We start from the raw sequence: 24835 nt of genomic DNA on the forward strand, positions 1-24835 counted from the left end.
TCCCCCGGATGGCTCCCTGTCCCCCGGATGGCTCCCGGTCCCCCGGATGGCTCCGGGTCCCCCGGCTGGCTCCCGGTCCCCCGGCTGGCTCCCGGTCCCCCGGATGGCTCCCTGTCCCCCGTTTGGCTCCGGGTCCCCCGGATGGCTCCCTGTCCCCCGTTTGGCTCCCTGTCCCCCGGATGGCTCCCTGTCCCCCGGCTGGCTCCCGGTCCCCGTTTGGCTCCCTGTCCCCCGTTTGGCTCCCGGTCCCCCGGCTGGCTCCCGGTCCCCCGGAGCCCTCCGAGCAGCGGCCAGGCCCGGAGCACCCGAAGCGCGGCTCTCCCGATCTCTCTGTACAACATGTAAAGACACCCACTCCTGTATTGCTGTTCCGTGGTTTCATTTGATTTGATTGGCAGCTACGATTCTTTTCTTCCTGTGGTTTTAATTTATCTAAGGTCTCTGCCTCCAGAGGACGTGTACAATTGCCTGGACGACTGTTTGCTTTGTGCGGCCTTAGTGTATTTATTGACATTTGTGCGGGGGCGGCCCGCGCCCCCCCGCGCTCTCGGTAGCTGACTGTACACCAGTGTCAAACTGTTAAGCTATTTCTTTGTAAAATAGTCCTGCGGAATGCATAGAATTTTTTTCCTGTAAAGTATTTTTTTAATAAACAAAAGTCTGATTTTGTCCTTTACCCGCCTGGCCGCTTCTTTTCCTCCGGGGGGGGTCGGGGCGGCGCTCGGCGCTCGGCTGGCGCTGCCTGGGTGGGTGTGGGGGCGCGGCAGGCGGAGCCAGCCGAGCGCCGGGCGGTTTCCAGGGTAACGGGAGCGGGGTCGGTGCCGGTGTCGGTGCCGGGCCCGGTGTCGGTGCCGGTCCCCTCGCTCCCCATGGCCTGCCGCGATGCCATTTCATGGTACCAGAAGAAGGTGAGTGCGGCGCGGGGCGGGCGGGCGCGGTGCCGGCAGTGCCCTCAGCCTCCTCTCCCCGCAGATCGGGGCCTACGACCAGCAGATATGGGAGAAGGCCGTGGAGCAGACCCAGATGAAGGTACCGGTACCGGGGAGGGGGAGAACGGGCCCCGCCGCGCCCCTCGCCGCTAACCCTGCCGTGTGTTCCGCCCCGCAGGGCTTCAAGAACAAGCCGAAGAAAAAGGGGCACATCCAGCCCGATCTGATCGACGTGGATCTGATCAGCGGTGAGCGGAGCTGGCGCTGTGCCCCCCTCTGGGACCGGGCTCACAGGAGGGGTGGCTTGGAGATCAGGAAGGGTTCTTCTTCCCGCAGGCTGCCCCGGGAATGGGCACAGGCTGCCGGAGCTCCAGAACGCTCCCAGGGATGCCAGGGTGGGATTGCTGGGGGTCTGTGCAGGGACTTGGCGATCCCTGTGGGTCCCTTCCAGCTCAGGGTATTCCCTGATTCTGCAGGTGCATCCCGGCTTTGTGGGGGAAGCAGAACCTGCCCTGCTGCCAGGGGAGCCCTGCTCGTGGGCACTGCAGACCTGAGAGCAGAGCAGGAGGAGTTTGGGTGGGCAGGGAAGGGTCAGAGGCAGAGCTCTGAGAGAACACAAGCAGCTGCTGCAGCTGCGTCTGCTGGGGCTCTGTAGCTTTGAATGGTGCCCAAATCTCACCCCCTGCTCAGCCTGAGGCAGGGCTGGGGCTGCCCAAAGGGGATCTCCAGCGAGGGAGCTCTTGTGATTCACAGTTAATGATGGCTCGTGTCCCCTTTAATTCCAAGGCTCTACCTTTGCCAAAGCCAAGCCTGAAATTCCCTGGACATCGCTGACGAGGAAGGGAATTGTGAGAGTGGTGTTCTTCCCCCTGTTCAGCCACTGGTGGATACAGGTCACGTCCCAGCGTATTTTTATGTGGCTCTTGGTGCTCTACCTTATGCAAGGTGAGGGAACACCATGAGGCTGTGCCATGAACCTTCTCCTGCAAGGAATGGCACATCAAAGAATGCTCTTGGGGAATGGGTTAGGGGTGAGCCTGGCAGTGCTGGGGGAGTGCTTGGGCTCCATGGCTCAGAGGGCTTAGCCAAGCTTAGTGAGTCTGTGATTCTGCAGTCCATAATCTAAAGCCTGAGGATCTTGTCTGGAACCTACTGAATGTGCATTTCAAGGCGCGTGGCACTAGTAACTGCAGGAATTAAATAATAACACAACAAAGCAGAGTAAAAACAGTTGAGACAGACTTTTTAATTTTTGCCTCGGTGCCATTTCCCCCTTTGCAGTGGTAGCAGTGGTGCTGTACTTCCTGGTGCCTGCTGTGAGTGCCAGTGAAGTGATGGGACCCCTGTGCCTGATGCTGCTGCTGGGGACAGTTCACTGCCAGATCGTGTCCACGCAGGTGAACAGAGCTGCAGGGAGCAACGGGCTGAGCCGGCGCCGCAGGTGAGCTGCAGCAGGGCCCTGGGGCTCAGCTGCACAGCTGGCACAGCTGGCACTGCATCCAGCTGGCACTGCATTCACCTGGCACTGCATCCACCTGGACAGCTGGCACTGCATCCACCTGGCACTGCATCCAGCTGGCACTGCATCCAGCTGGACAGCTGGCACTGCATCCCACTGGCACTGCATCCACCTGGCACTGCATCCAGCTGGCACTGCATCCAGCTGGCACTGCATCCAGCTGGACAGCTGGCACTGCATCCAGCTGGCACTGCATCCAGCTGGCACTGCATCCAGCTGGACAGCTGGCACTGCATCCAGCTGGCACTGCATCCAGCTGGCACTCTGGCACTGCATCCAGCTGGCACTGCATCCAGCTGGCACTGCATCCAGCTGGCACTGCATCCAGCTGGCACTGCATCCAGCTGGCACTGCATCCAGCTTTCCTCCTTCAGCTTGCTGCAGCAAAGACTCCCTCCAGATTTTGTCCCTTGTGCTTTTCCCAGTGATGCCCTGACGTGCTGGGGGTGTAGGCAGAATTTTTGTACTGGAAGTCAGTGTTCTGCATGGCTGCAGAAAAATGGCATCCAAAAAGCCATTTGAATGGTGCCTGAGTGGTGCCTCCAAAAAGCCATTTGAATGCTGCCTGTACCTGAATGGTGCTGTTCAAATCTCATTCAGATCTTTTAAAAAAGACCTGAAAGTAGCTTCTTACACCAACTTAATCCTCCTTGTCTTCCAACTCAGGAAGTTGCGCAAGGCTGCGGGTGCGGATGGGAGCAGTTGGTGTTCTCCTGACAGAACCAGCAAGGAGGAGCAGTCTGGCTCTGCATCTCTGCTGACCAATTTATCCAGCCTGCTCTTCCAGAGGAGGTACGTGGTCCCTGCTGGGTTTGTGCTGCTCGTGGCACTGGGAGCAGTTTGGTAGCTGGAGAATGAAGGCACAGCATGTGCTGTCACTGACATCCCCACTGCCTGCCAGTCTTTTTTTGAAATTAAAAACCTTTGTGGTAGTGTGGGAAGCTGATTCCTCAGGAATATTTAGTATGTCTTTATTAGATCATATAAAATTAGCCTGTATAAAATTAGATCATGTGAAACCAAGTGTTAGATGAGCTGCAGAATGTGGTGCAGTTTATTTTTATTTATCAGATAAGTGACCTTGTTTGAGAGAGTGCTCAGATTATATTGCTGCTTTAGGTGATTTCAAAAAGCAATTTTGCCTTCTGTTTTGGACAGTTGTCTCACTTTGGCACCTTGCTTCTCTAAAAGTAACTCAAGGAAAAAGAGGAGAGATTGTATGGGATAATATTTCATTGTTTTCTCCTGTTCTCCCAGGTGAATTTCCTGGTGAGTTTCCAGCTCACAGGTGCTTTCTCTTCCTGACGACTTTTTGTTTTCTGAATTGCTCTTATTTTTTAAAAAAATAAAAATAATGAAAAATTTCCACTTGATTTGGAAGTTTTAAGATACTATTAGAGTTACAAAACACATGTTGAGCGAGGGTGAAGCAGATATAAATCTTTTAACAGACTCAGCACACAAAGCCTGTCAGCCAAAGGAAATTATTTATCCCTTAGGTATCTTGTTTGATGCTGCACCTGTGACAAGGGAAGACCAGATTGTTTTACCCCAAAGAGTTTTTCCCTGACATAAAAGCATTTAATTGTATTTTCTCTCCTAGGAATAGAGGAGTAAAGCTGGTAGCTGAGAAAGGGACTGAGACAGAAAGTGGTGTGAGTGCTGTGGGTGATGGCATCAAACCCAGACAGGCCAGATCTGAGCACAGGCTGCTGCACTGCAAAGAGAAAAGTAAACTTTCTGATGGGGAGAAGAGCCATCAGGTACTGCCAGGGGAGATCCTTTGAAATCACAGTTTCAGTGTGTTCTTTGTGTGCCAGAAGTAAGTGTGTTCATATTTAACTGAATGGTTTGGTCTAATACAAGATATTCCCTCCTGCTAGTCTTTGCCTGCATTAACCTAGAAACCCCTTTCTGCCTCTCACTGAGCAGCTGAAAAGGTGCTGGTGCTTTCTTTTCATAATTATAGAATTCAATTCCAGAATAGTTTGGGTTGGAAGGAGTCTTAAAGCTCATCTCATTCCACCCAGGGACACCTTCCCCTATCCCAGGGTGCTCCAGCCCTGGGTCAAACACAGGCAGTGCTGGAGTGTCTGTTTTACCAGAGTGCTCTGTTAATTGTTGACACTTCTGATCAATTAAGGGACAGTGCTGATAATGACTAAATAAATTAGCCATTTTCAAAAGCAGTTTCATAAAATATTTTGTCTTACAAGACTGAGACATCCCTTGAGGAGAGAGAAAGAGCTAAAGCATCGTGAGCTCTGCTGAAAGCTTTGAAACATAAAGATTTTGGCAATTACTCTTGAGTTTTCTCTGGGCCAGCGGTGTGTCAACTCCACATGAAGAACTTGGAATAGATCCTGTGTGGAATTGTGTCATACTGTGCCATCCCACCTGCTCTCTGTGAAGGAGTTTGGATGGGGCAGAGCTCGGTGCAGGGGCACAGCCCCAGATTTTGGCTTTGTTACCCCCCAGCTCCTAGATACATCTGGGCTTAAGGCACAGCCAAGAGCTGCTGCTGCATCCTCCTCCTCCTGCCTTTTCCAGCTCCAAATCCACCCACCCAAAATTCTCTCTCATTACCTCTGGGGCAAGACAAGAGTGGGAGGAAGGAGTTAATACCTGTGAAGTCTCTGATGCCAAGAGAATTCTGTTTCAGTGGGGATGATGTGCTGGCTCTGCAGGCACTGAGGGCTGTGCCAGGGGGGCAGCTCTGCCTCTGAGCCTTGGGTGGGACTCAGGCTGGTGCTTGGGTGGCCTTGGCTGTGCATTTGTAGGATGATGGCACCACCAGGGACGGTGCTTCTGACGAGCTGTCGAGCGAGGAGGATGCTGAGGATGCTGAGGATGCTGAGGGCCTGGCACAGAGGATCCTGCTACGGCCCAGCATGGAAGGGGCTTCCAGTGACAACAGCTACGAGGAGAGGAAGAAGAGGCCTCTGCTTTCTCTCAACCAGGCTGTCTCACAGGTACCCAGGTGGGATTAGTGCTGTTCTCCACACCTGGTTTTGCTGTGGATAATGAGGAGGTTTTCCTTTGGTCTTGGCAGGTCAAGCAAGCCCTGAAAGCTGCCAGAGACTCTGACAGTGTTGTGGAGTCTGAACTGGAATCCACATTGTACAGGCAGGTATGGTTGTAAAGTCAGGAGAGGGAGCTTTCCCAGGCCTGGCAGGGGTCACAGAATCAGAGGGTGGGTTGGGCTGGAAGGGACCTTAAAGCTCATTTCATCAGTTATGAAATGATTGTGCTTCAGAATCCTCAGGTGCAAGCTGTGACCTCTTCCCTCCCTGCTGCTTGGCAGCCTTGTAAACCTTCACAGTGTTCACAATCCTGATTGTGCTGCTTTGTTAAACAAACCACAAACAAACAAACAAACAAACAAATAAGTAACTCTGTTGGCAGCAAGGGACAGTCCAAGCTGCCTCTAATTGCTCCTGCAATTGCTCTTGTGGTTGGGAGGCAGTGCTGTGCTTGCAGCTTTTAAGCTAATAAATTTTGATTTTAAAATCACAGACTATCCTGAGTTGGAAGAGACCCACGAGGATCAAGTCCAACTCCTGTAATGAAGGAATAAATCTGTTCTGTGAGACATACTCAGTCACTTCATCTACTTTGGTTTTTTGCCCCTACCCAAAAACAAAATATGAATATGTGAATATCAAGTTATAAATATGAAGATGTATAAATGAATACAAAATATAAATGAAATATTAAAACATATTACGCAAAAGACATTAAAATGAACATTTTTGTATTAAAATGACTACATCAATTTCTATTTTGTAGGTTGGGGACGGAGGCAGGGAATTATAGGGCTCTGTGTGAGTTCTGGTGTAGAAACGCTTTTTCCTCAAACCATTGTCTTAAACCATTCCCACCGTGTGGGTGCGACTGGGAGCACTGAAAGCTGTGGGAGAAGGAGCAGGAGGATAATGAGGAGGAGGAGCAGGAGGATAATGAGGAGGAGGAGGAGGAGGAGCTGGCTGTAGCAGCCGCGGCGGGGCTGTGACCTTTGCGCTGCCGCAGGACCCCAGGTCGTGCCTGGGCGTGGGGCCCCGGAGCTGCAGCGGGAGCCGGCGGGACTCGGAGAGCACACGGCAGGACTCGGAGACCGAGGACATGCTGTGGGACGATCTCCTGCACGGCCCCGAGTGCCGCTCCTCGGGCACCAGCGACAGCGAGGAGCGCTCCCGCAGGGACTCCCGCAGGGACCTGAAGGAGGACGTCTTCCAGCAGGTTGGTGATTTCCATCCGGGAGCTGGGAGTGCTTCTCCCTCTTGCCCCTGTTTTCCCAAAAGTAGGATGCTGTTGGTGTGAGGTGAGCAGCCTGGATGAAGCCAGAGTTACAGTGGAAATCTGGATTGCTCGAAATTCTGTCAGTGGTTGATGCTCGAGTCTATCCCTCCCTTCTGCCTGGCTGCTTATCCCAAAACAAAGCATTTAACCCAAAGTGGAATTTCCCCCTCAATCCAAATGTGCTCTAGGCAAAGGTGTTGCTTACAGCAGGCAGAAAGAGCTGACCCAGCTTTTGCACTCCTGTCTTTTTTCTAGAACCATCTGTTTTGGCTGCAGAACACCAGCCCAGCGTCTGCCAAAGTGAGTGCTCTGATCTGGGAGGGGAATGACTGCAAGAAGGTGGACATGTCCGTGCTGGAGATCAGTGGGATCATCATGAGCAGGGTAAGGGGGCTGTGTGGCATTGCAGCTTCTCCCTCCCACTTCAGAAAACAGCCACCAAAACCCCTGGAAACAGCTACACGTGCAAATATTATTGGTGGTGTGGAACTGGTCCCTCCCCAGCTGCAAAGATGCTTGTCCCACGTGTTCTTACTGAAAAATTGCCTTAACCCCCAATTTAGGAGGTCTTTTGAAAGACTGACAAGTGCTAATTATCACTGATTGTCTCTGCAGGGTGCTGAAAGTGGGGGGTTGATTATTTGGCTGATTGGTTTTGGGTTTGGACTGAAATGGGTGGAATTATTTTAGGCTCTTGTGAAGGGAAGGGAGACCAACTGCTTGCCACAACAGGCCTTTTCCTTGATGCATACCCCAAGTAATCATCCCATTTTTATTTCTGCTTGCCAGGTTAATGCCCACCAGCAAGGAGTGGGGTATCAGATGCTGGGAAACATCATCACCATCGGATTGGCCTTCCTGCCATTCCTCTACAGGCTGTTCCGCACGGACAGCCTGGAGCAGCTCTGCTCCATCTCTCTGATGGAGCTTCTGCACATCTTCTGTGGAGCCCCTATCAGCACCTCTGTGCTCATCCTGTCTGCCATCAACTTTCTGGAAAGGCTGTGCTTAACCTGGATGTTTTTCTTCATGATGTGTGTTGCTGAGAGAACATACAAGCAGGTGGGTTTAAAGGTGCTGGTGCCTCTCAGGAGCCTGGAGAGCAGGAACAAAAATGGGATGATGATCTTAGAGCTCATCTCATCCCAGCCCTTGCCAAGGTCAGGGAGGGGAGTCTGGGAAGGTTCTTATTGATCAGTCACAAATTGTACCTATCAATAGCATTCCTGACTCCCCTGTTCCCCCCTTTACCTGTCCCCAAGGTCTTACTGTGTCCCTTCTCTGCTGTGGCTGCCCCATCCCTGGAATTCTTCAAGGCCAGGTTGGACAGGGCTTGGAGCAGCCTGGGAGAGTGGAAGGTGTCCCTGCCCATGGCAAGGGCTGGAAAAAGATGAGCTTTAAGGTCCCTCCCAATACAAACCAATCTGGAACTCTATGAAAACTGCTGCTGCAGAGGTTGAGCACCCAGGTCTCGTGCTGACCTTCCCCAGTGTCCCTTTTTGCCAGGTACCACTAAGAATCCCAAGCAGTCTGTTCTGTTTTCCACTAATTGATTGTTCTGTTTTTTACTTGCAGAGGTTTTTGTTTGCCAAGCTCTTTAGTCACATCACATCTGCTCGGAAAGCCAGGAAATACGAAATCCCTCACTTCAGGCTCAAGAAGGTGGAGAACATCAAGATCTGGTTATCCCTTCGCTCCTACCTGAAGGTGAGTCCTGAAATGGGGTTTGGTTATTGCAGAGGGGGTGCCAGTGGCAGTGCCAGCTGTTTGTGGTGAGTGTTGCCTGCACACCACACTCAGCCCTGACCCTGTGTCCTTGTTTCTGCAGAGACGAGGCCCCCAGAGGTCTGTGGATGTTGTGGTGTCCTCAGTCTTTTTACTGGCTCTTTCAATTGCTTTTATCTGCTGTGCCCAGGTGAGATTTTAACCTTGGTGGTTTATAAAGTAGGGAGAACCCTTCCAGGTGCTGGAGGCTTTTCTTTCCCCAGCCTACAAAAGGCTTGGCTGAGAGTGCCAGAGGGACAAGGAAAAACACTTCATGCCTGTTAGTTGGACAGAGGGAGGGGAGAGGAGGAACCTTTCCTTTTCTGAGCAGAAGGAAAAAATATCCAATTCCAAGCTAAAGGCAGGTTAGAAATGAGACCTTTCCCTGTAACCCCATCACAGGAGTGATTTACACTTCCTGGGAAGAGCTGTCAGTGGCTGTGGAGCACACAGGGCTGGGCAGAGGAGGCAAGAAGGCCTCTCCCAAGAACAGGCACTTTGTCAGTGACATTTGGTGCTTTGTTTTCTCCCCATGCAGGTTCTTAAGGGTCACAAAACCTTTCTGAGTGCAGCTTACAACTGGGAGTTCCTGATGTGGGAGGCAGCACTGCTCCTCTTCCTGCTACGTCTGGCATCTCTGGGCTCTGAGACCAACAAGAAATACAGCAACATTTCCATCCTGCTCACTGAGCAGGTAGCTCCCTTCAGCTTGTTCTCCCCTGGGCTTTGTGCTTTGTTTGGATATAATTATTGTATTTCAAACCAGCTTAAATACTGGAATCAAATTTAAATTGTAGGGATCAACCCTTGTGTTGGCCAGAAGGCAACAAAGCACTGGGCAGCATGGGGGGATGAGCTGGTCCTGGTGGGCCAGACTCAAGCTCCAAAGTTCTAGATTATTGTGGTCTCTGGGTTCATGTGTGTTAGCCAAAACTATTGGAAAATAATGATGATATCAGTGGTAAATTCACTACCTCAGGAGTGACAGCAGACTGCAAAAATGGCTCCAACTTCCCTTAGTTAGGAATCAGTTGGGGGCTGGTGCTGGAATATCAACCCCTGGCCTGTGATGTCTGTCACAGATAAACTTGTACCTGAAGATGGAGAAGAAGCCAAACAAGAAGGAGCAGCTCTCTCTGGTGAACAATGTGCTGAAACTGTCCACAAAGCTGCTGAAGGTGAGGTGCCCTGCCTGAATGGCTGGATTTCCTGGCAGCAGGGGGTTATGGCAATGCCATGTGGCCCTGCCCTTCCCTTGGCTCTGAGCTAGTGCTCACAAAGGGGGATTTTTCAGTGCTGCTGCAGCTGTGACAGGAGAGGGAGCAGCACAAGCCCAGTGTGGGTAATTAGTGCTGGGAACTCTTGATGAGCAGTGGTTTAATTAAGAGAGCATAGGCTGGGGTGAGCACAGCTTCTGACTGCTCCAGTCTTGTTTCCCTTCAGCAGCTCTGATGCTGCAGCTCACTGCCAGCAGCAGGGAGAGGTTTGGGAAGGAGTGAGCAGAGTCTGGGAGTCCACGGGCTGGGCTGGGTGATTCTGCAGCCTGAAGTGTCAGGCTCTGGGATTGCTGCAGAGCCTTTGGATTCAGCAGGAGATGTCTCTGGAACACTGCAATTCCATCTCAGGAAGGACACAGAGGCAGCCCAGTCTGCTGGAGTGCCAGTGCTAAGCTGAGAGTCAGAGGATGAATTCTTTGGTGTGGGGAGTGCTGATGGACCCTTGTCCTGTCACTGCAGGAGCTGGATAGTCCATTCAGGCTCTATGGGCTGACCATGAACCCACTGATCTACAACATCACACGGGTTGTCATCCTCTCTGCTGTCTCAGGAGTGATCAGTGACCTGCTGGGATTCAATATCAGAGTAAGTGTCCCAGAGTAAGTGTCCACCTCTGCCTCACAGCCCTGAGAGAAGCCTGGCTTTGCACTGGGACAGACCCCAGAAGGTGCTGGCTGTGTCCCCACCTCCCTGAGCCAGTTCTGGGGGGAAGGACAGGGCTCACTTCAGTTCCAGTTCCCTTCAGGTGAAGCTGTGGGAGTCCAGGGTTCCTCCCTTCATCCCAGTCCTGCTGTGGCTCATCCTGAAACTGGAGCTCACTGAGCAGAGCAGGATGGGCAGGAGACACAGAATGTTACTTGGAGGTGAAGACCATTCCTGTGAGACCCAATCTCCCTTTCTTGTCTCTTTGCAGTTATGGAAAATTAAACCATGAACTGCTGGGCATCTCCACCAGACACCAGAGAAGAGAACCAGCAGTGTGGGCAGAAAGAAGAAAACTGACAGAAATCTGTAATTCCAATTTTTAAACAGATTCCCAGTGTATGCATCAGCAGTTTTCTTTCTGCTTTACTGCTCTACAACATCCAGAGTGAACTGTTCTCATCAGGGATGTCATCCCATGGCATGCACAGAAAAACTGCATCAATGGGGCCAAATCCTGGCAGCTGAACCAGCAGCACCTGCTGAGGGACACCAAACACTAAAGCCATGCAAAGCTGCAGCTGGGGGACACCAGTGGCTGTGACTGGGGCCACGTTTCTGTCAAACTGGGCCCTGGGCACGTGGCAAGGAGGGACTCAGCCCTCCTGGCCCAGTCAGCCTTCCTGGGGCTGCACTGGAATGTTCCAGGTTGGGAATCCTTTGCTGCACTGACCTGGCTGTGCTGGAGAGCTTTTCTTTCCTCAAAGCTCTGTGTGCTCAAGGCTTTGCCTCCATCCTGAAGCACCCCAGGATGCACCAGGAGAATTCCCCTTCCCTGCTGCCAATCCAGCAGCACCCAAATCCTGCTGGTGGCTTGGGCTGGGGCTGCTGCAAAGAAATTATTGAGGACAGTGGTTACAGGAGAAAAACCTTTCAACATGCTGCAGGCAAAGCTTTGATGAGCTGGAGAATGTTTTGCCACGTCTGTTCCCTGGAATTCTCAGCTCCATCCTGTCCATGGTGTGAGCAGCTGCTGCAGCCCAGCACTGTGACAGAGCCTCACCCTGAGCACCTGGGCAGGAAATCTGGGGGAAAAAACAGCAAAGACTTCCTCAGGTTCATGTTTAGAAAGGTCGTGGAGAGCAGGAAAACATCTGAAGGCTTCTGTAACATTTCCCTTCACTGGCTCTAATGGCTTCTATTTATTAGTGGTGAAAAGAGCAAAAACTGAGGAACTTCTCATTCCTTCACAGGAGGCTGAAGTGGCAGAAGAATTTTTGCTAGTAAATTGTTTACAGCTATTTTCTGTGCAAGGAAAAGTTGTGAGAGGTGAAAGGAGGTGACATTTTTATATAGCAAAAAGTGCAAATAAACCTGCAGGACAAGCACTTCATCATTACCAACGGTTTCTACAGCACTTGATGATTTTTATAAGATCTTTTTGAACATCTGTTACTGGAATGGGGGGGATCAAGGAATCACCCAATAATAAATTGCATTTGTTTTCCAGAACAGCAGCATGTTTGTGGGTAAACCCTGGCTCACAGCCCTGAAAGCCAACCAAGACCCTGGTTCAGACAGTGCAGAACCAACAGGCACGAGCTGGAGTTGGGTTTTCAGATCTGTGTAAAAATCATGAGTGATTTTCAGGTGTGTCTCCAGTCAGAGTCTGAGTGAAGGTGCTGTGCAATAGATAAATATTTACAGCCAGCACATCCATTCCAAGGCCACGTGGATGCAGGAAACACAGAGGAAGGTTTCGGGAAGGGGAAATCCCACCCAGGTAGGATCTGTGGTTCTGGTTTTGACTCTTCCAATGCCGTTCTATTTTATAAATATGTGGTTTTGTTTTTCACTTATTTTTGCTTTTTTTGCAGTTCTTTGTGCTGCAGGTGTTTGGTGTTTGTTATGGAGAGGCGGTAGGAAAAGGTTTTGTCCCCCAATTTGCATATGCAATAGAATATTTGCATAATTGCTCGTTAATAATTATTCTTCAGTGCTCCATATGGGAGTAAGGGGGGTGGAGAATAATAGTAATAATATGAGAGGTGTTACTCCAGTCTGGAACACTATTTATGGGCTTTATGCACTATAAATAAAAAGAAGACAAATAATAGCGTCTGGTGCAGAAAATGCCACGCTGCCTGCAGGCAATTTTTAATTTATTTAATTTATTTCATTCTAAAAGTCTGAACAGAAACAGTTCCTGTGTCAGACCGAAGCAACCACTTCACCGGACCTAAAACACCACAGGACAGGCGAGGGGGATCCAGGGCGGGGATGAAACCGCGCCGCGAATTCCCTGGAAAAGCAGAAATCCCAAAATCCCAGCAAATGTCATTCACCCCCCCGCAGGAGCCGGGTGGTGCCGCCCCGCGTCCCCCCCGCGCCCCCCATGGTCTCTCCCGCCCCTCCAGCGTAGCAGGCCCCGCCCCTCCGTGCGCGTCACTGCCGTGCCCGCCTGCGATTGGTGAATCCGCGACGCCTCGCGCGCAGCGGCCAATGGCGGCGCCGGGCCCGCCCGGAGGCAAGATGGCGGCGCCGCGGGCTGCGGGCGGGCGGGCCTGAGGCGGCTGCGGGGGCCGCGCCTTCCGCTCCCCGCTCGCGGGCTGGCCGGCCCGCCGGGCCCGCCCCGCCCTCCGCCATGGCGGCCGAGAGCGGCAGGCAGTTCTGGAAGCGGAGCGCCAAGCTGCCGGGCAGGTGAGCTCCGGGAAGGGGTGCGAGGGCCGCGCCCCCCGCGCTCCGGCTGGGGAAGGGGCTGGCACCCCGGCTGCCGCTGGGCTGGGGGTAGCCCTGTGGGGCTCGGGGGTGCCAGGAGGATCTGTCCCGGCTGAGGAGCTGGCTGGGGGGCCCGGGGTTCCTGCCTGGAATGGGGGGATGCCAGCGGCACCCCAGGCTGTGGGACGGGAATTTTGCCGTGGAAGGCTCAATGCGTGAGGGACAAGGGGAGGGTCAGAGCTGCTCCCGCATCTGTGGGACAAGGCAGGCGGTGTGGGGGCTGCGGGGACCCCTGTGTGCCCCCCTGGAAGCAGGATGGAGCGATCGGGGTGCCTGGGAGGCCTCTTTGGGGTAGGCTCAGAGCCGGGGCTGTGCCACCTCCCTTTCCACAGATTCTGAAGAAAACTCATCCTTCCCGAAGTCCTGAGAGGTGGCGCCTTGGGGGGCAGCAGCTCTGTCCCAGAGGGTGTCCCTGCTCACACACGGAGCCCCCCGTCACCCTGTCCTGTGTGGGGTCACTCCTGGTCCCCTCTGCTCGAGGGAAGGACTGTGAGGGCTCCCCTCGTGCCTCCCTGCCTCAGTTCCTCCAGCTCTGATGCCCTGGCTCCTCTCAGGGATGGGAGAATCGAGTGAAATGTGTGATTGACATGGTATTTAGGGAGAAGAGGCTGGTGCTGATGAAGGAGAGGCTCCCTACAATGCCTTGGGAGCAAGGCTGACATGGGAACAGGGCATCAGGCTCTCTGTGGAGGCTTCTCAAGTGCTTTTCCTGCCTGCTGCTCCTCACTTCTGCTCTCATTTGCCTTATCTGAACCCTGCCCTTCGCCTCCTGGGGTATGGGTGCAGTCTGAAATGCTTAGTTGGTTTTAAATCCTGCTGGGCCAGTTAAATATCTCTTTTTAAAGTGTTTTCACCCATCTGCTCATCACTGTGCAGCTCCTTCAGGCTGGCTGGACAGCCCATGTCTGTGGTGAGCAGAGGGAGAGCGAGGAGAGGAGGAGAGACTCTCCTCCTCTGCTGGCCCTGTGGGAGGAAAATCCTGGCCTTTCCCTGGGTTGTTTCCCAACTGCTCCTGCCCCTTACCCGAAGGTGTCAGCCAGGCTCTCAGCAGGGTCGTGGACAGCACCTCTCTTCTCCTCTGGGTGATTTCTGAGCTTTGCCTTGGAAGCTCGAAGCCGGGGAACCGGTCTGGCCAGCAGCCGGGCCTGCCCCAGCCGCTCTGCAGGGCAAGGTTTTGGCAGTGCTCTCCCTTCTCCTGCCTGCCTGGCAGGTATCCTGCACCAGGAGCCTGCTCACCTCCTGAGTGCTGCTTTTTCCAGGGACAGTCACCAACAGGTCTTCAGCAGCCTGGCTCTGAGGGTGGAGGTGGGATGTCCTGCATCCGTGGCCACCAGACATCACCCTCCCTTTCTTCTTTTTAGCCTGAGCTTTGAGAGACCCTCCTGTGCAGATTCTTGGCTCTCTCCTTTCTTTCCCCTGACAATCTGGCAGAGGGAGGCTTTGTAGGGACTTGGATACTGTGTTAGCTTCCCTTTCCATGACACTTTGTGCGTTTGGTCACTTAGTTGTATTAGCTTTTATTTGTTAATAAACTTTATTAGCTTTTGGTCCCTGTAGATTTAGGATGGATTTTAGGTGTAAGTTTAGAACTGGTAAATGCTGCTTTGTTTTTCCAGTGCTGTCTCGTGGCTTTTTGCACTGGGAATTCTCTGCCTGGTAATTTTCTAGGGATGTGTTGGCTGAGTGCTCTGGCATGTTGTCCTCTGTGATGTGTTGTTTATTCCCTGCTCTTTAGAGAGATGGGCAGCCAAGGGTTATTTAAATGCTGTTTTAGAAGGGGAGAATCAGCCTGCTGGAAGTAAAGGTGTTGTGTCCAGAGGGGCAGTGGTGTTTCATGGCTGTGCTCTGCTGCAGTGTCAATAACCCACACCCTGTGATGATCCTGGAGGTGTCACACAGGAGATTGTCCCTCACACACTGGTCACTGGACATCCAGGGAACAGGAAATGCCTGTCCCAAAGAGTTTGAACTGGGACAGAGCTGGGGACTCATCCAGCCAGGCTGGGAGCACAGCTTAGATCAGCTGGAGATTCTTCTTGGGGAGTGTCTGGCTTGTCAGACTTCCAAAAGCGCTGTGTGCAGGTGGGACCCCCTGCCATTGCATCAAACACTGATTCAGACCCCAGGAAAGGATTTCCTCCCCAGCACTGGCTGCCACATCCCCTCCTCTCTCTAACACACATTGGAATTGTGAAGTCCAGGTGAACCAAAGCAGTTCCCCTGTGGCAGCCTGTGGGTCCCTGACAGGGAGGAGGAACCTTGGCTGGATATCCTGGGACACTGTGAGTTTGGCCATGGGAGAGGCTCTGCTGGCTCCTGTCCTGCAGGGAGCTGCCACAAGTCACTGGGAAGCAATGCTGATCTGGAGGGCTTGTTCTTCTTCCTCCTCATCATCTCTTTGCTATGTCAACCCGTGGAGGTGCCTCTGCTTAATTGCAGTCCTGACTTCCAGGTGCTCATTAGTCATCACCCTCTGTCCTAGGCTTAATCCTCGATGGATAAACTCAGTGAGGACTTCCAGCCTCGAGGGACAGCCACTGCAGTGGTGAGCCCACCCCTGCCTGGGCTGCTCCTCCAGGATCTCTCTGTGCTGTGGCTGTTTCCAGCCTCTTCCCTGGCTCTCTGCATCTCTCCCCTGCCAGCTGGACCTGTTGCTTTTGCATCCTCAGCTTGTTCCCAGCTGCACCAGGCTGCCATCCCTCTCCTCCATGGCTGGGCCTGCTGGTTTTACTGCCGGGCACCATCTGCAGCTCCTAGAAACCAGGCCAGCTCTATTGACCCAAGAGAAGCTTGTTCCTTGTGTGCCAGCTCTGAAAGGGCCTTTGTCTGTGCCATGGCATTGCAGGACTTGTTTTCCAGAGGTTGTTTTCCAGGGTGGGGTGGCTGTGAATAGTTCCTCCAATGCAGGTGATAACTCAGAATCCCTGTCTCACCTCCAGAGTCTGTAAAAACAGTGATGAACTTTTTTTTTAGTAGCTCCTCTCTGAGGTGATGCTCCCCTTGTAGGGCCTGGAGCCCTCAGGCTCCTTGTCCCAAGGAACCAGGGACCAAAACGTGGTGACTCATTTCAGGCCACATAGGAAGTAATTGATTAAACCAGGATTTGGACCTGAGTTCAACCATGTCCTGTACCAGGAATTCCTTCTCCGTGGCACTGGCTGTGATCCTGAGAGCCAGCATGGGCTTCAGACCCTGGAGTTTCATGGAGGAGCCCCAGTGTCACTGCCTGGAGCCCTTCCCTGTCCTGGGGAGGGTGAGTTCCCCAAACTGGAAAAGAGAACAAATGGCAGTGTGTGCAGCAGGTAGACTGAGACACCTGGACGTGTGCAGGAAAGAGCAGATCTCAAATCCCAGCTCAGGCTGGACCGGGCCTAAGAGTTTAACCAAGGCTTCTCTTTGCTACTGCAAAGAACAAATCTTCATCTGCATGTGGCACTTTGGATCTAAGGCTTGTAAGTTAGAAGGTTTTTGAAGCTGCTTTTGGGCTTTCATTCAGCTCCTGATAGCAGGCAAGAAGCATGACCCCAGTTTAGGCTGAGATGATTTGTAGGACCTCTTTTTACAGCACCTTGGATTTTTTCTTTTCCCCTTGCTGCAGCATTCAGCCTGTCTATGGAGCACAGCATCCTCCGCTGGATTCCCGGCTCACCAAAAAGTGAGTGTTTGTCTCCTGGAGATGCAGCACAAGGCCTGGCAGCTGTGCAGTAGGTGGAGGTCTCCAGCATCCCTGGCACTGTGATGTTGCAACAGAGAAGGACAGCAGTGCAAGGGGTGTGGTGCTGCCTTGAGCTCTGCAAAATCTTGCAGGGAGAGCTTATCTGCTGGTGCCCTTTATGGCCAGGAATCCATACAGTAACACCCACATCAAAGGAAACAGATTTATTTTATTTTTTTTAGCAGTGTCTGATCCTTCTGCTCCTCTGTGGAGCTGGAGGAATTAAGGGAAAGGGAGGTAAAGCTGCCCAGCAGCTGCAAGGCTGGAGAGCTGCAGCAGTGTTCCCAGCAGGAAAAGGCAGAATTCCTGGTCTGAACTGCCTCCTTGTCCCTGTCCTGTGTCGTGGTGAAAGTTCCCTGCTTCAGGTGGTGGACTTTGGCTCCTGTAGCTAAAGAGTAAATTCCTTCTGTGCCTGAGGAAAGACCCAGGCTGGTCTGGCTGCTGGGAACAAGTGCAGCTGTTCTGGGAGTGTCCATGGAAGGAGACCTGCTCTGTCTGCCCTCTGACATGCCTCTCTCCAGGTTGCAAGATCTTTTTTTGGGTGTTAATCTGTTTTGTGTAGGGTGGGGGAGAGCTGGAAGAATTGTACCTGTCTCCTTTTTTTGTTTGCCCTTCCGAGCCAGGAAGGCTGGCACCTCTCCAGCTGTGTGCTGCCACTGTGGCCTCAGACTGCTGTCACAGCAGCCTGTGACAGCCACTCCTGACAGCGGGCAGCCCAGAGAGACTGAACATATTCCTTAGGTCTGGGAGGAGGAACGGGGAAACTGGACAAAGGGATTGGCTGATTGGAGCGAGGGCGTGGGGAAAGGGAAGAAAATGAGCTCATGCAACAGCAGGGCTCTGATCCTGTTCCTCTGGCTCACAGCTTCATCAAGGACCGCTCCAAGGCCACTGGGCTGCCCATGAAAAGCAAGAAGGCCTCCAGCTTCCACGAGTTTGCCCGCAGTACCAGCGACGCCTGGGACATCGGGGATGACGAAGACGAGGATGAGGACTTCTCCTCCTCCTCGTCCTCTTTGCAAACCCTGAACTCTAAAGTGGCCAAGGCCGCGGCAGCGCAGGTTCTGGAGAACCACAGCAAGCTGCGGGCCAAGCCCGAGCGGTGCCAGCCTGCCCTCGGGGACCTGCCCACCAACTGCAAGGTCATCAAGTCCAGCAGCGAGGCCCAGCTCTCCAGGACCTCTGGTAAGGGCCACCTTCAGGAGCAGCCTGCTGCTCCAGTGCTCTCTTGCTTGGCCACTGAACTCGACTGCTCCTTGCTACTCCCAGTATGGGCAAGAAGCTTGTCTTCCTTTTGGTATCCTGTACTCCAGGGAGCCATTTTCAGAGGCCTGGCTTTAATGCTTGTGTCCTCAGCTGCTCAGTGTGTGTCCCAGAGTATTCCATGTTCTGGGTGCTAAGTCAGTTTTGAAATCTGCTAAGTTCTCACTGTCTGCTTCCACGGTGGTTTGGTGTGCTGCTCTTAGCAAAGGCCTGGGTGAGGTGGTGTTGACACAGCTTGGGCAGGGAATTGGGCAGCAGCAGCCCCTGCTCACTGCCTTGCCTGCCTGTGCAGTGACAGTACCTCAGGATGGCACTGGCAGCCCGTCAGCTCCTCTCTCTGCTCTGCCCAGCTCGATTGGTGTTTGGATCTGGAGAGCAGAGCAGATCTGAATGTCAGTTCTGCCTTGTCTCCTGTGTCCTTCCCTGTGTGGAGGGAAGTCTGGTCCACTTGCAGGTGTTTGGATGGAGGGGAAGGAAGGGAGGCAGAAATGGGGGGAAGTGGTGGAAGAGGCACCACAGGTGCCTGTGAGCTGCTGATCCATTGGAGTGGGCCAGTGGTGCTGAGGGATAGAAAGGTGGAATCTGCAGTGTCTGACAGGGGCTGTGGCAGCGAGGTGGGGCTGGAGAGGTGGAAGCTCCATCCCCAGCTCAGTGCAGCCTCTGTCCTCGCTAGAGGAGGCCTGTGTGCGGAGCCCCCTGCAGAAGCAGCAGTCCCTCCCCCTCCGGCCTGTCATTCCCCTCGTGGCTCGCATCTCTGACCAAAACGCCTCCGGGGCTCCCCCTATGACCGTGCGGGAGAAAACGCGCCTGGAGAAGTTCCGGCAGCTCCTTTCCAGCCACAACACCGACCTGGGTGAGTGGGGCACGGTGAGGCTGGGCAGGGCAGGGCAGAAGGAGCCTGCTGCCTGCAAGGTCTGCTTTGGGGTGGAAAAAAATCACTGCCTGCAGTTGTGCCAGATGGCTGTTTGCAGGAATCACCCTGTTGGCAGATGGTGATGTCCTCCAGCCCCTCTGTGTCTGTCCCTAATCATTCTCCATCTTGCATATGATGGGTGGGATCACTGGGGGCTGTCTCTGCATGAGAACGAGGTCCTGGCACATTGGTGACCCTGCAGCTCCCTGTTCTGTGCCCGAGCTGGGCTGAAATCACCTCTGCTCTCCTTGCAGCAGACCCACATCCCCAGTCATTGCTAGTGTGGGAGCCTTCCTGGAGGCTCACTGTCTCCAGAGCCTGCAGGAGCAGACTGGGCTTTCCTCTCCTTCTAGGTGTAGTGGTGCCTGGACGTGCCTAGGATCTAATCCATTGCCACCACTGTCCGTTTGCAGATGAGCTGAGAAAATGCAGCTGGCCTGGTGTGCCCAGAGAGGTCCGGCCTGTGACGTGGAGGCTGCTGTCAGTAAGTACTGGGAGCACTGTGCCACCTCAGGGACACTGCTCCCACAGTGCCTGTGTCCCATAGCCAGCTTTGCCTGTGTTCCCAGTGCCCAGCTTCCAGGTGAGCTGTAGGGTGTTTTGATCAGGGAGTGCCACTGCTGCATCCTCGTGGAGCTCAAAGCCCAGACTGGTGTGGGGACTGCGTGGCTCAGTCTCTTCTGGGAAACTGAATCTGGTGAAGTTGGATTACTCCAGGCTCAGGGGCTTAGGAAGGCCAAACTCCACGAAAGCTCTTTCCCCAGCTCCCGAGTTGTGTGCCTGATGTTTGTGCACAGCTGGCAGGATTTTGGGGTGGTGAGGAAGGAGGGTCTGCCCTGAGCTGAGCTCTCCCCACGCAGGGCTACCTCCCTGCCAACTCGGAGCGCCGCAAGCTGACCCTGCAGAGGAAGAGGGAGGAGTACTTCGGCTTCATCCAGCAGTACTACGACTCCCGGAACGAGGAGCACCACCAGGACACCTACAGACAGGTAGGGACCCTCCTGCTGCCTTCCTGGAACCCTCCTGCTGCCTTCCTGCCTTGGGTATAGCCCTCTCCTCTCTCTTGCTGCTGCTTGTCCCCATGGGTGGGCTCATGCCAGGACTTGCTCTAGCTGTAGATAGGAGGAGTCTTCTCTTTGGGGAAAAGGCACCATGGTTCTGTCCTTGTTAGTTTAAGATTTTCCTAAGTTGATCTCATTTAGGAAAATTTCAGCTCTGAACTACCTGCCTGCACATGAGCAGAGCAGACTGCAGATGATTTTCTCAGTACAGCTGTCATCTGTAGCTTGTCAGCTCTTGCCTGGGGGAACACTCATGGTGGATTCCCCTCTGTTAGCTTGTGACAACTGGAAAGCACAGCTGGTGTGTGTAACCCACCTTCTTTTCCAGATCCACATTGACATTCCAAGGACCAACCCACTCATTCCCCTCTTCCAGCAGCCACTCGTCCAGGAGGTAAGGTGGGGGTGAAGCTCCTGCCCTGCACTTGCTGTGGGATGTGTGTGTGGAGTGAGGCCAGCACTGCTCCTGGGGAGTTACCTTTGTGGGGAAACTTCCCTGCCTGACACTCCTGATGCAAATGCCCCTGGAACTGTCTGGTCTTGTCCCACGTTTCTGAAAGATAGCAAACCTGGAGCTTGGGGGTTATGAGATGATCTCTTCTTTAGCAAGAAGTAGCCAAGAGCTGGTAAAAAACTGAAGCTTTGGAGACAAATTGAATGCATTTGAACCAGAACACTGGATAGTTCTGTTCTGTTTCAAAACCTCTTTTATGGGAGAAACCTGGGCAGGGATGGGTTCTAGAGGTGGCCAGGAGGTGTGGGCACCTGTCCTCTCTGGAAACAAGCTCAGTGTGTGTATGTGGTGTGTCAGAGCATGGTGTCCAGGGCGTTGGGAATGGTGGTGGCTGTGAAGGAGGCTGCCCTGTTGGGAAGTATCCTGATCTGTGGTGCTTTTCTGGAAGTACTGTGCTGATACCTCACCTTCCCACCTGGTGTTCAGCCAAGGAGGCTGCTCTGCCCTGTCCTGTGGATGTTAAGCTGTCTGGGTCTTGAAAAGTTGGGTCTGCATTTCTTCAGGCAAAGGTTTTGATGAGGAGCCTGGGCTGTCTTGGCTGGCCTGCATGTGGGATCTGTGGATGACACAGAGTCTCTCCTAGGACTTCTATGCCTCTAACATTGCCTTACTGCTACAGAAAAGCCTGTCAGTGCATGGTCTGCACTCCCTGAGCTTAGCAGTTACGCTTTTCTGCCTTCCCTTCGTGCATGGCTAATGCAGGTACCTGCTTTCCCTGGTTCTTCCCTAGATTTTTGAGAGAATCCTGTTTATCTGGGCCATTCGCCACCCAGCCAGCGGCTATGTGCAGGGCATCAATGACCTGGTCACCCCCTTCTTTGTTGTGTTCCTCTCTGAGCACGTTGGTAAGTGACACTTGCTGCTCTGAGCACTCCTGACTGTGGGATTTGAAGTGGTGTGAAATGCTGGCATGAGGAGAACTTGCTCTGCTGGAGAAGGGGATGATGTGCTCTTCCTTTAGAGTGCCTGGGCCTGCCTGGAGTTGTGTTTTGACCTCTTGCTGTATCTCTGCTCCCTGGCTGCTTGCCAGGATTTCTGAGCCTCTGAAACTGGAAATGGGCCAGCTTAGCCCTGTTATTTATCTGATGTAGTGATGTGACAGCAGCGTGGTGGGTGCTCTCTTGCCAAGGAGAAAAGGGAGGGAACTGCTGGGTCAGTCAAGCCAGGAGGGCCAGACCTGTGTCTCCTGACTTTGAGTGTTGCAGAGCCTCCTGAAGCTTTGGCCTGATAAAGCCCCTGGGACTGTCCCATGTCCCTGGTGTCCCCCATCTCCCTGATGCTCTTCCCTCTCTGTTTTGCAGAGGAGGATGTGGAAAACTTTGACGTGACAAACCTGTCCCAGGACGTTTTACGGAGCATCGAAGCCGACAGCTTTTGGTGCATGAGCAAGCTGCTGGATGGGATCCAGGTGAGCCTCTGGGGCCACAGCAATTCCTTTGCCCTCGCTGGGGTGGCAGTGTGGTTGTTTCCTCTCCCTGTCTGGGGGAGTATTCTGCATGCTCCAGCATTTAGGGAGGTTTTGCTACTTCAGTGACTTCAGTTTGTTCACTGAATGTGTTAATCTGTGAAATCCTGGGGAGATGGGTGCTGTGGCTGTCCAGATGGCCCCGTGCTGACCAGGGAGCTCACAGCAGGCACAGTCCTGGTGCTCAAGAGCCCTGTCTCCTTGGCTCATGATAATCTCATCCCAACTGTCCCAACTGCTGATCTGGGTTTCATCATTTCTAGCTGTTGTTCAAGCTGCTGCTTCTGACTCAGGGCCTTCTCCCCACAGGACAATTACACCTTTGCACAGCCAGGGATCCAGAAGAAAGTGAAAGCCCTGGAGGAGCTGGTCAGCCGGATCGATGGTAGGTGACACGGGAGTCTGGTCAGGATTGTCACAGCACAGGGAGTCTCCTTTGGGACAGCTCTCAGGGCAGGGGTGGACACTTCTTACAACACTCATGGAAGCAGAGCAGGGCAGGGTCAGCCAGAAACCCCCTGGTGACAGCACAGGGTGAGGAGAGAAGGAATTTGGGAGAAAAAGATCTCAGCCTGAAAGTGTGTGAAAGGCAGTGTGCTGTGAGCACTGTGAGCCCCAGGTGTGTAAGTGAAATGTGCTGTTTCAGAGCAGGTACATAATCACTTTAGGAAGTACGAGGTCGAGTACCTGCAGTTTGCCTTTCGCTGGATGAACAACCTGCTCATGAGGGAGCTGCCCCTCCGCTGCACCATCCGCCTCTGGGACACCTACCAGGTATGCAGCTCCACTGACCTCCCTCAGCTTGTCACTGTCACTCGTGTCCCTGTCCCCACGGGGACAGAGGTCTCCTGGCACTAGCTGGGGTGCTGAGGGAAACAAAGCAGTGTGGCCCCAGGGTGTTTACAGCCAGCTGGGTGATGGGTGGCCCAGTGGGACATCTGTGTCTGGGGGTGGTTCTCCAGCTGAGCTGCAGGAGGTCACCCAGAGTTTTGCTGTCCACAGTCAGAGCCAGAAGGATTCTCCCATTTCCACCTGTACGTCTGTGCTGCCTTCTTGATCAAGTGGCGGAAGGAGATCCTGGATGAGGAAGACTTCCAAGTAAGACCCTGAGGTTGGGGGTGATCCCCTGGGGAAGGGAAGTAGAGGGGAGGGAATTGCTCTGGTTGGGAGCCCAGTGTGGACATGGACAGCTGTCAGAGCTGGCTCCAGGATCACCTGGTCTCAGGAGATTTGCCTGGAAATAACTTGAGCCTTGGTGATAAGGACAGAGAATGGAGCTGTTGGAAGGTTCAAGCATCCCATTCCAGCTCTGATCACAGTGTCCAGCTGTAACCCTGTAACAGCACCCTTATTCCAAGGGGCTTGGGGTGCTTCACTGGTTCATATCTAGACCCAAGCACATCTTGATGTTGTCCCTGAGCCTTTCAGACCTGTGGGTGTGGTGAGCAGAAGTTACTGAGCGCTGCTGCCACTGCTCAGGCCAGCCCCAAGCCTGCACTGGATCTGTGCTCTCCTTCAGCCTCTCCAAACTAAGCATCTTCCCCTCTTCCAGGGCCTTTTGATGTTGCTACAAAACCTGCCCACGATACACTGGGGTAATGAAGAGATTGGGCTGCTGCTGGCTGAAGCCTACAGACTCAAGTACATGTTTGCAGATGCCCCAAACCATTACCGCCGATAGGTGCCCAGACTGGCTCCTCTCTCCCTGCCCGCCCCTTGTCCTGGCCCGATCTGATCACTGTGGCATTTTTGTCATCCCAACTCCTCGGACACTCCAGCCAGCAGCTGCTCTTTGCTGTACAAAGCTCACCTGAACTCCTGTCTTAACTCTGAACGCGTGCCTGTCTGCCACTCCATCGCCTGGATGTGCCATTTTGACAACTCTCAGTATTTCACTCCGTGCTGGTGGCTCACGCCAGGAAGGGAGGCTTCAAGGGGCTGAGAGAGAACATGGGGGAAGCTTTACAGATAAACTGAGCCAGAGACGAAGCCCTCCTGTCCTCTCCACTCCCTGTCCTGGGCTTGTGTGGCTGGGACCACTTCAGCTTTGCTGCCTCCCGTTGCCCCATCTGCTCCCTCCTCTCTCCTGACACCGTTTGCGCCAAGTCCCGGATGAAAATGCCTTATCAGAGACCTGCCTGGCAGCAGAATCCTTCCCCACCAGGGTGGCAGGGCAAGAAGTTTCTCTCAGGGCCTACCTTCGCTCCGAGGGTCCAGAGACCCCCCAGGCACTTTGTGGGTTCACAAGAGAGTCCCCCGTGCCTGCCCTCCCTCCTCGTCTCCATCCTCTTCGCCTACCTCTCCCCCAGGGCAGCAGGGCAGGCACCACGGGGGCCACGACCACTCCATCCTCACACCCCTGGAATGACACGTGCCAGCCTGGTGGAACTTTTGGTGACTGATGTTCTGTGAGCACAGCGTGTGGGGAAGGCACGGAGGGGGTGCTGGTAGGGGAGCAACATCTCTCAAAAACCTCCTGACAACGTCCCCGCTCCTCCGAGGCGTTCTGTGTATATTGTGTTCTTGTGTATATGGGTCAAAGATGTACAATATATGTCTTCTCTTTGTAGCAGATTTTATATTTATAACATGAACCCCTTGTTCTCCCCATCCTCTCCACGCCTGAGAAGGATGCCTGGCTGTGCTCTTGTAGGGTTTTGAACCCTCTGGAGGTGGGGGGGTTGTTCCAGGGCTGC

At 53.6% G+C, this 24835-nt stretch overlaps 2 protein-coding genes across 6 annotated transcripts in view; both read left to right on the forward strand.

Moving 5' to 3' along the window:
- Window positions 1-799: 799 nt before the first annotated feature.
- Window positions 800-24835, forward strand: part of PHTF1 (putative homeodomain transcription factor 1) — a 34888-nt gene continuing 10852 nt past the window's right edge. The window contains exons 1-19 of the mRNA XM_041427165.1: window positions 800-908; window positions 973-1029; window positions 1108-1177; window positions 1716-1874; window positions 2211-2370; window positions 3115-3240; window positions 4052-4211; window positions 5229-5420; window positions 5501-5578; window positions 6478-6687; window positions 7003-7131; window positions 7537-7809; window positions 8323-8454; window positions 8576-8662; window positions 9050-9205; window positions 9594-9689; window positions 10248-10373; window positions 10702-10725; window positions 17719-17721. Coding sequence (XP_041283099.1) covers window positions 870-908; window positions 973-1029; window positions 1108-1177; window positions 1716-1874; window positions 2211-2370; window positions 3115-3240; window positions 4052-4211; window positions 5229-5420; window positions 5501-5578; window positions 6478-6687; window positions 7003-7131; window positions 7537-7809; window positions 8323-8454; window positions 8576-8662; window positions 9050-9205; window positions 9594-9689; window positions 10248-10373; window positions 10702-10722 — 2271 coding nt within the window. The 5' untranslated portion in view covers window positions 800-869 and the 3' untranslated portion in view covers window positions 10723-10725; window positions 17719-17721. The remainder of the gene's footprint in view (window positions 909-972; window positions 1030-1107; window positions 1178-1715; window positions 1875-2210; window positions 2371-3114; window positions 3241-4051; window positions 4212-5228; window positions 5421-5500; window positions 5579-6477; window positions 6688-7002; window positions 7132-7536; window positions 7810-8322; window positions 8455-8575; window positions 8663-9049; window positions 9206-9593; window positions 9690-10247; window positions 10374-10701; window positions 10726-17718; window positions 17722-24835) is intronic.
- Window positions 13025-24749, forward strand: TBC1D22B (TBC1 domain family member 22B). Of its 5 annotated transcripts, XM_041427166.1 has the most exons (14): window positions 13025-13130; window positions 15691-15753; window positions 16807-16863; window positions 17789-18108; window positions 18860-19039; window positions 19513-19583; window positions 19960-20088; window positions 20489-20554; window positions 21405-21519; window positions 21976-22082; window positions 22449-22524; window positions 22786-22913; window positions 23142-23237; window positions 23692-24749. In XM_041427166.1, the coding sequence occupies exons 1-14, from the start codon at window positions 13075-13077 to the stop codon at window positions 23818-23820; spliced, it is 1593 nt and encodes a 530-aa protein (XP_041283100.1). In that variant the 5' UTR covers window positions 13025-13074; the 3' UTR covers window positions 23821-24749. The 5 variants fall into 5 exon arrangements, 3 of the variants coding, with proteins under 3 accessions (XP_041283100.1, XP_041283101.1, XP_041283102.1); XR_005954311.1 differs by lacking the exon at window positions 23692-24749 and having other exon boundaries at window positions 22808-22913; window positions 23142-23236; XR_005954312.1 differs by lacking the exon at window positions 23692-24749 and having other exon boundaries at window positions 22791-22913; window positions 23142-23167.

This window comes from Onychostruthus taczanowskii, unplaced genomic scaffold, assembly GCF_017590055.1.
Source record: "Onychostruthus taczanowskii isolate IOZ18803 unplaced genomic scaffold, ASM1759005v1 scaffold97, whole genome shotgun sequence".
NCBI classification, from domain to species: domain Eukaryota; kingdom Metazoa; phylum Chordata; class Aves; order Passeriformes; family Passeridae; genus Onychostruthus; species Onychostruthus taczanowskii.

Excerpts from the sequence above, each read along its gene's own strand:
- TBC1D22B (XM_041427166.1), top strand. The coding sequence starts at position 13,075 with ATGGCGGCCGAGAGCGGCAGGCAGTTCTGGAAGCGGAGCGCCAAGCTG. Across the intron at positions 15,754-16,806 it reads GAGGGACAGCCACTGCAGTG|CATTCAGCCTGTCTATGGAG; the intron begins GTGAGCCCACCC and ends CCCTTGCTGCAG. Across the intron at positions 16,864-17,788 it reads GATTCCCGGCTCACCAAAAA|CTTCATCAAGGACCGCTCCA; the intron begins GTGAGTGTTTGT and ends TCTGGCTCACAG.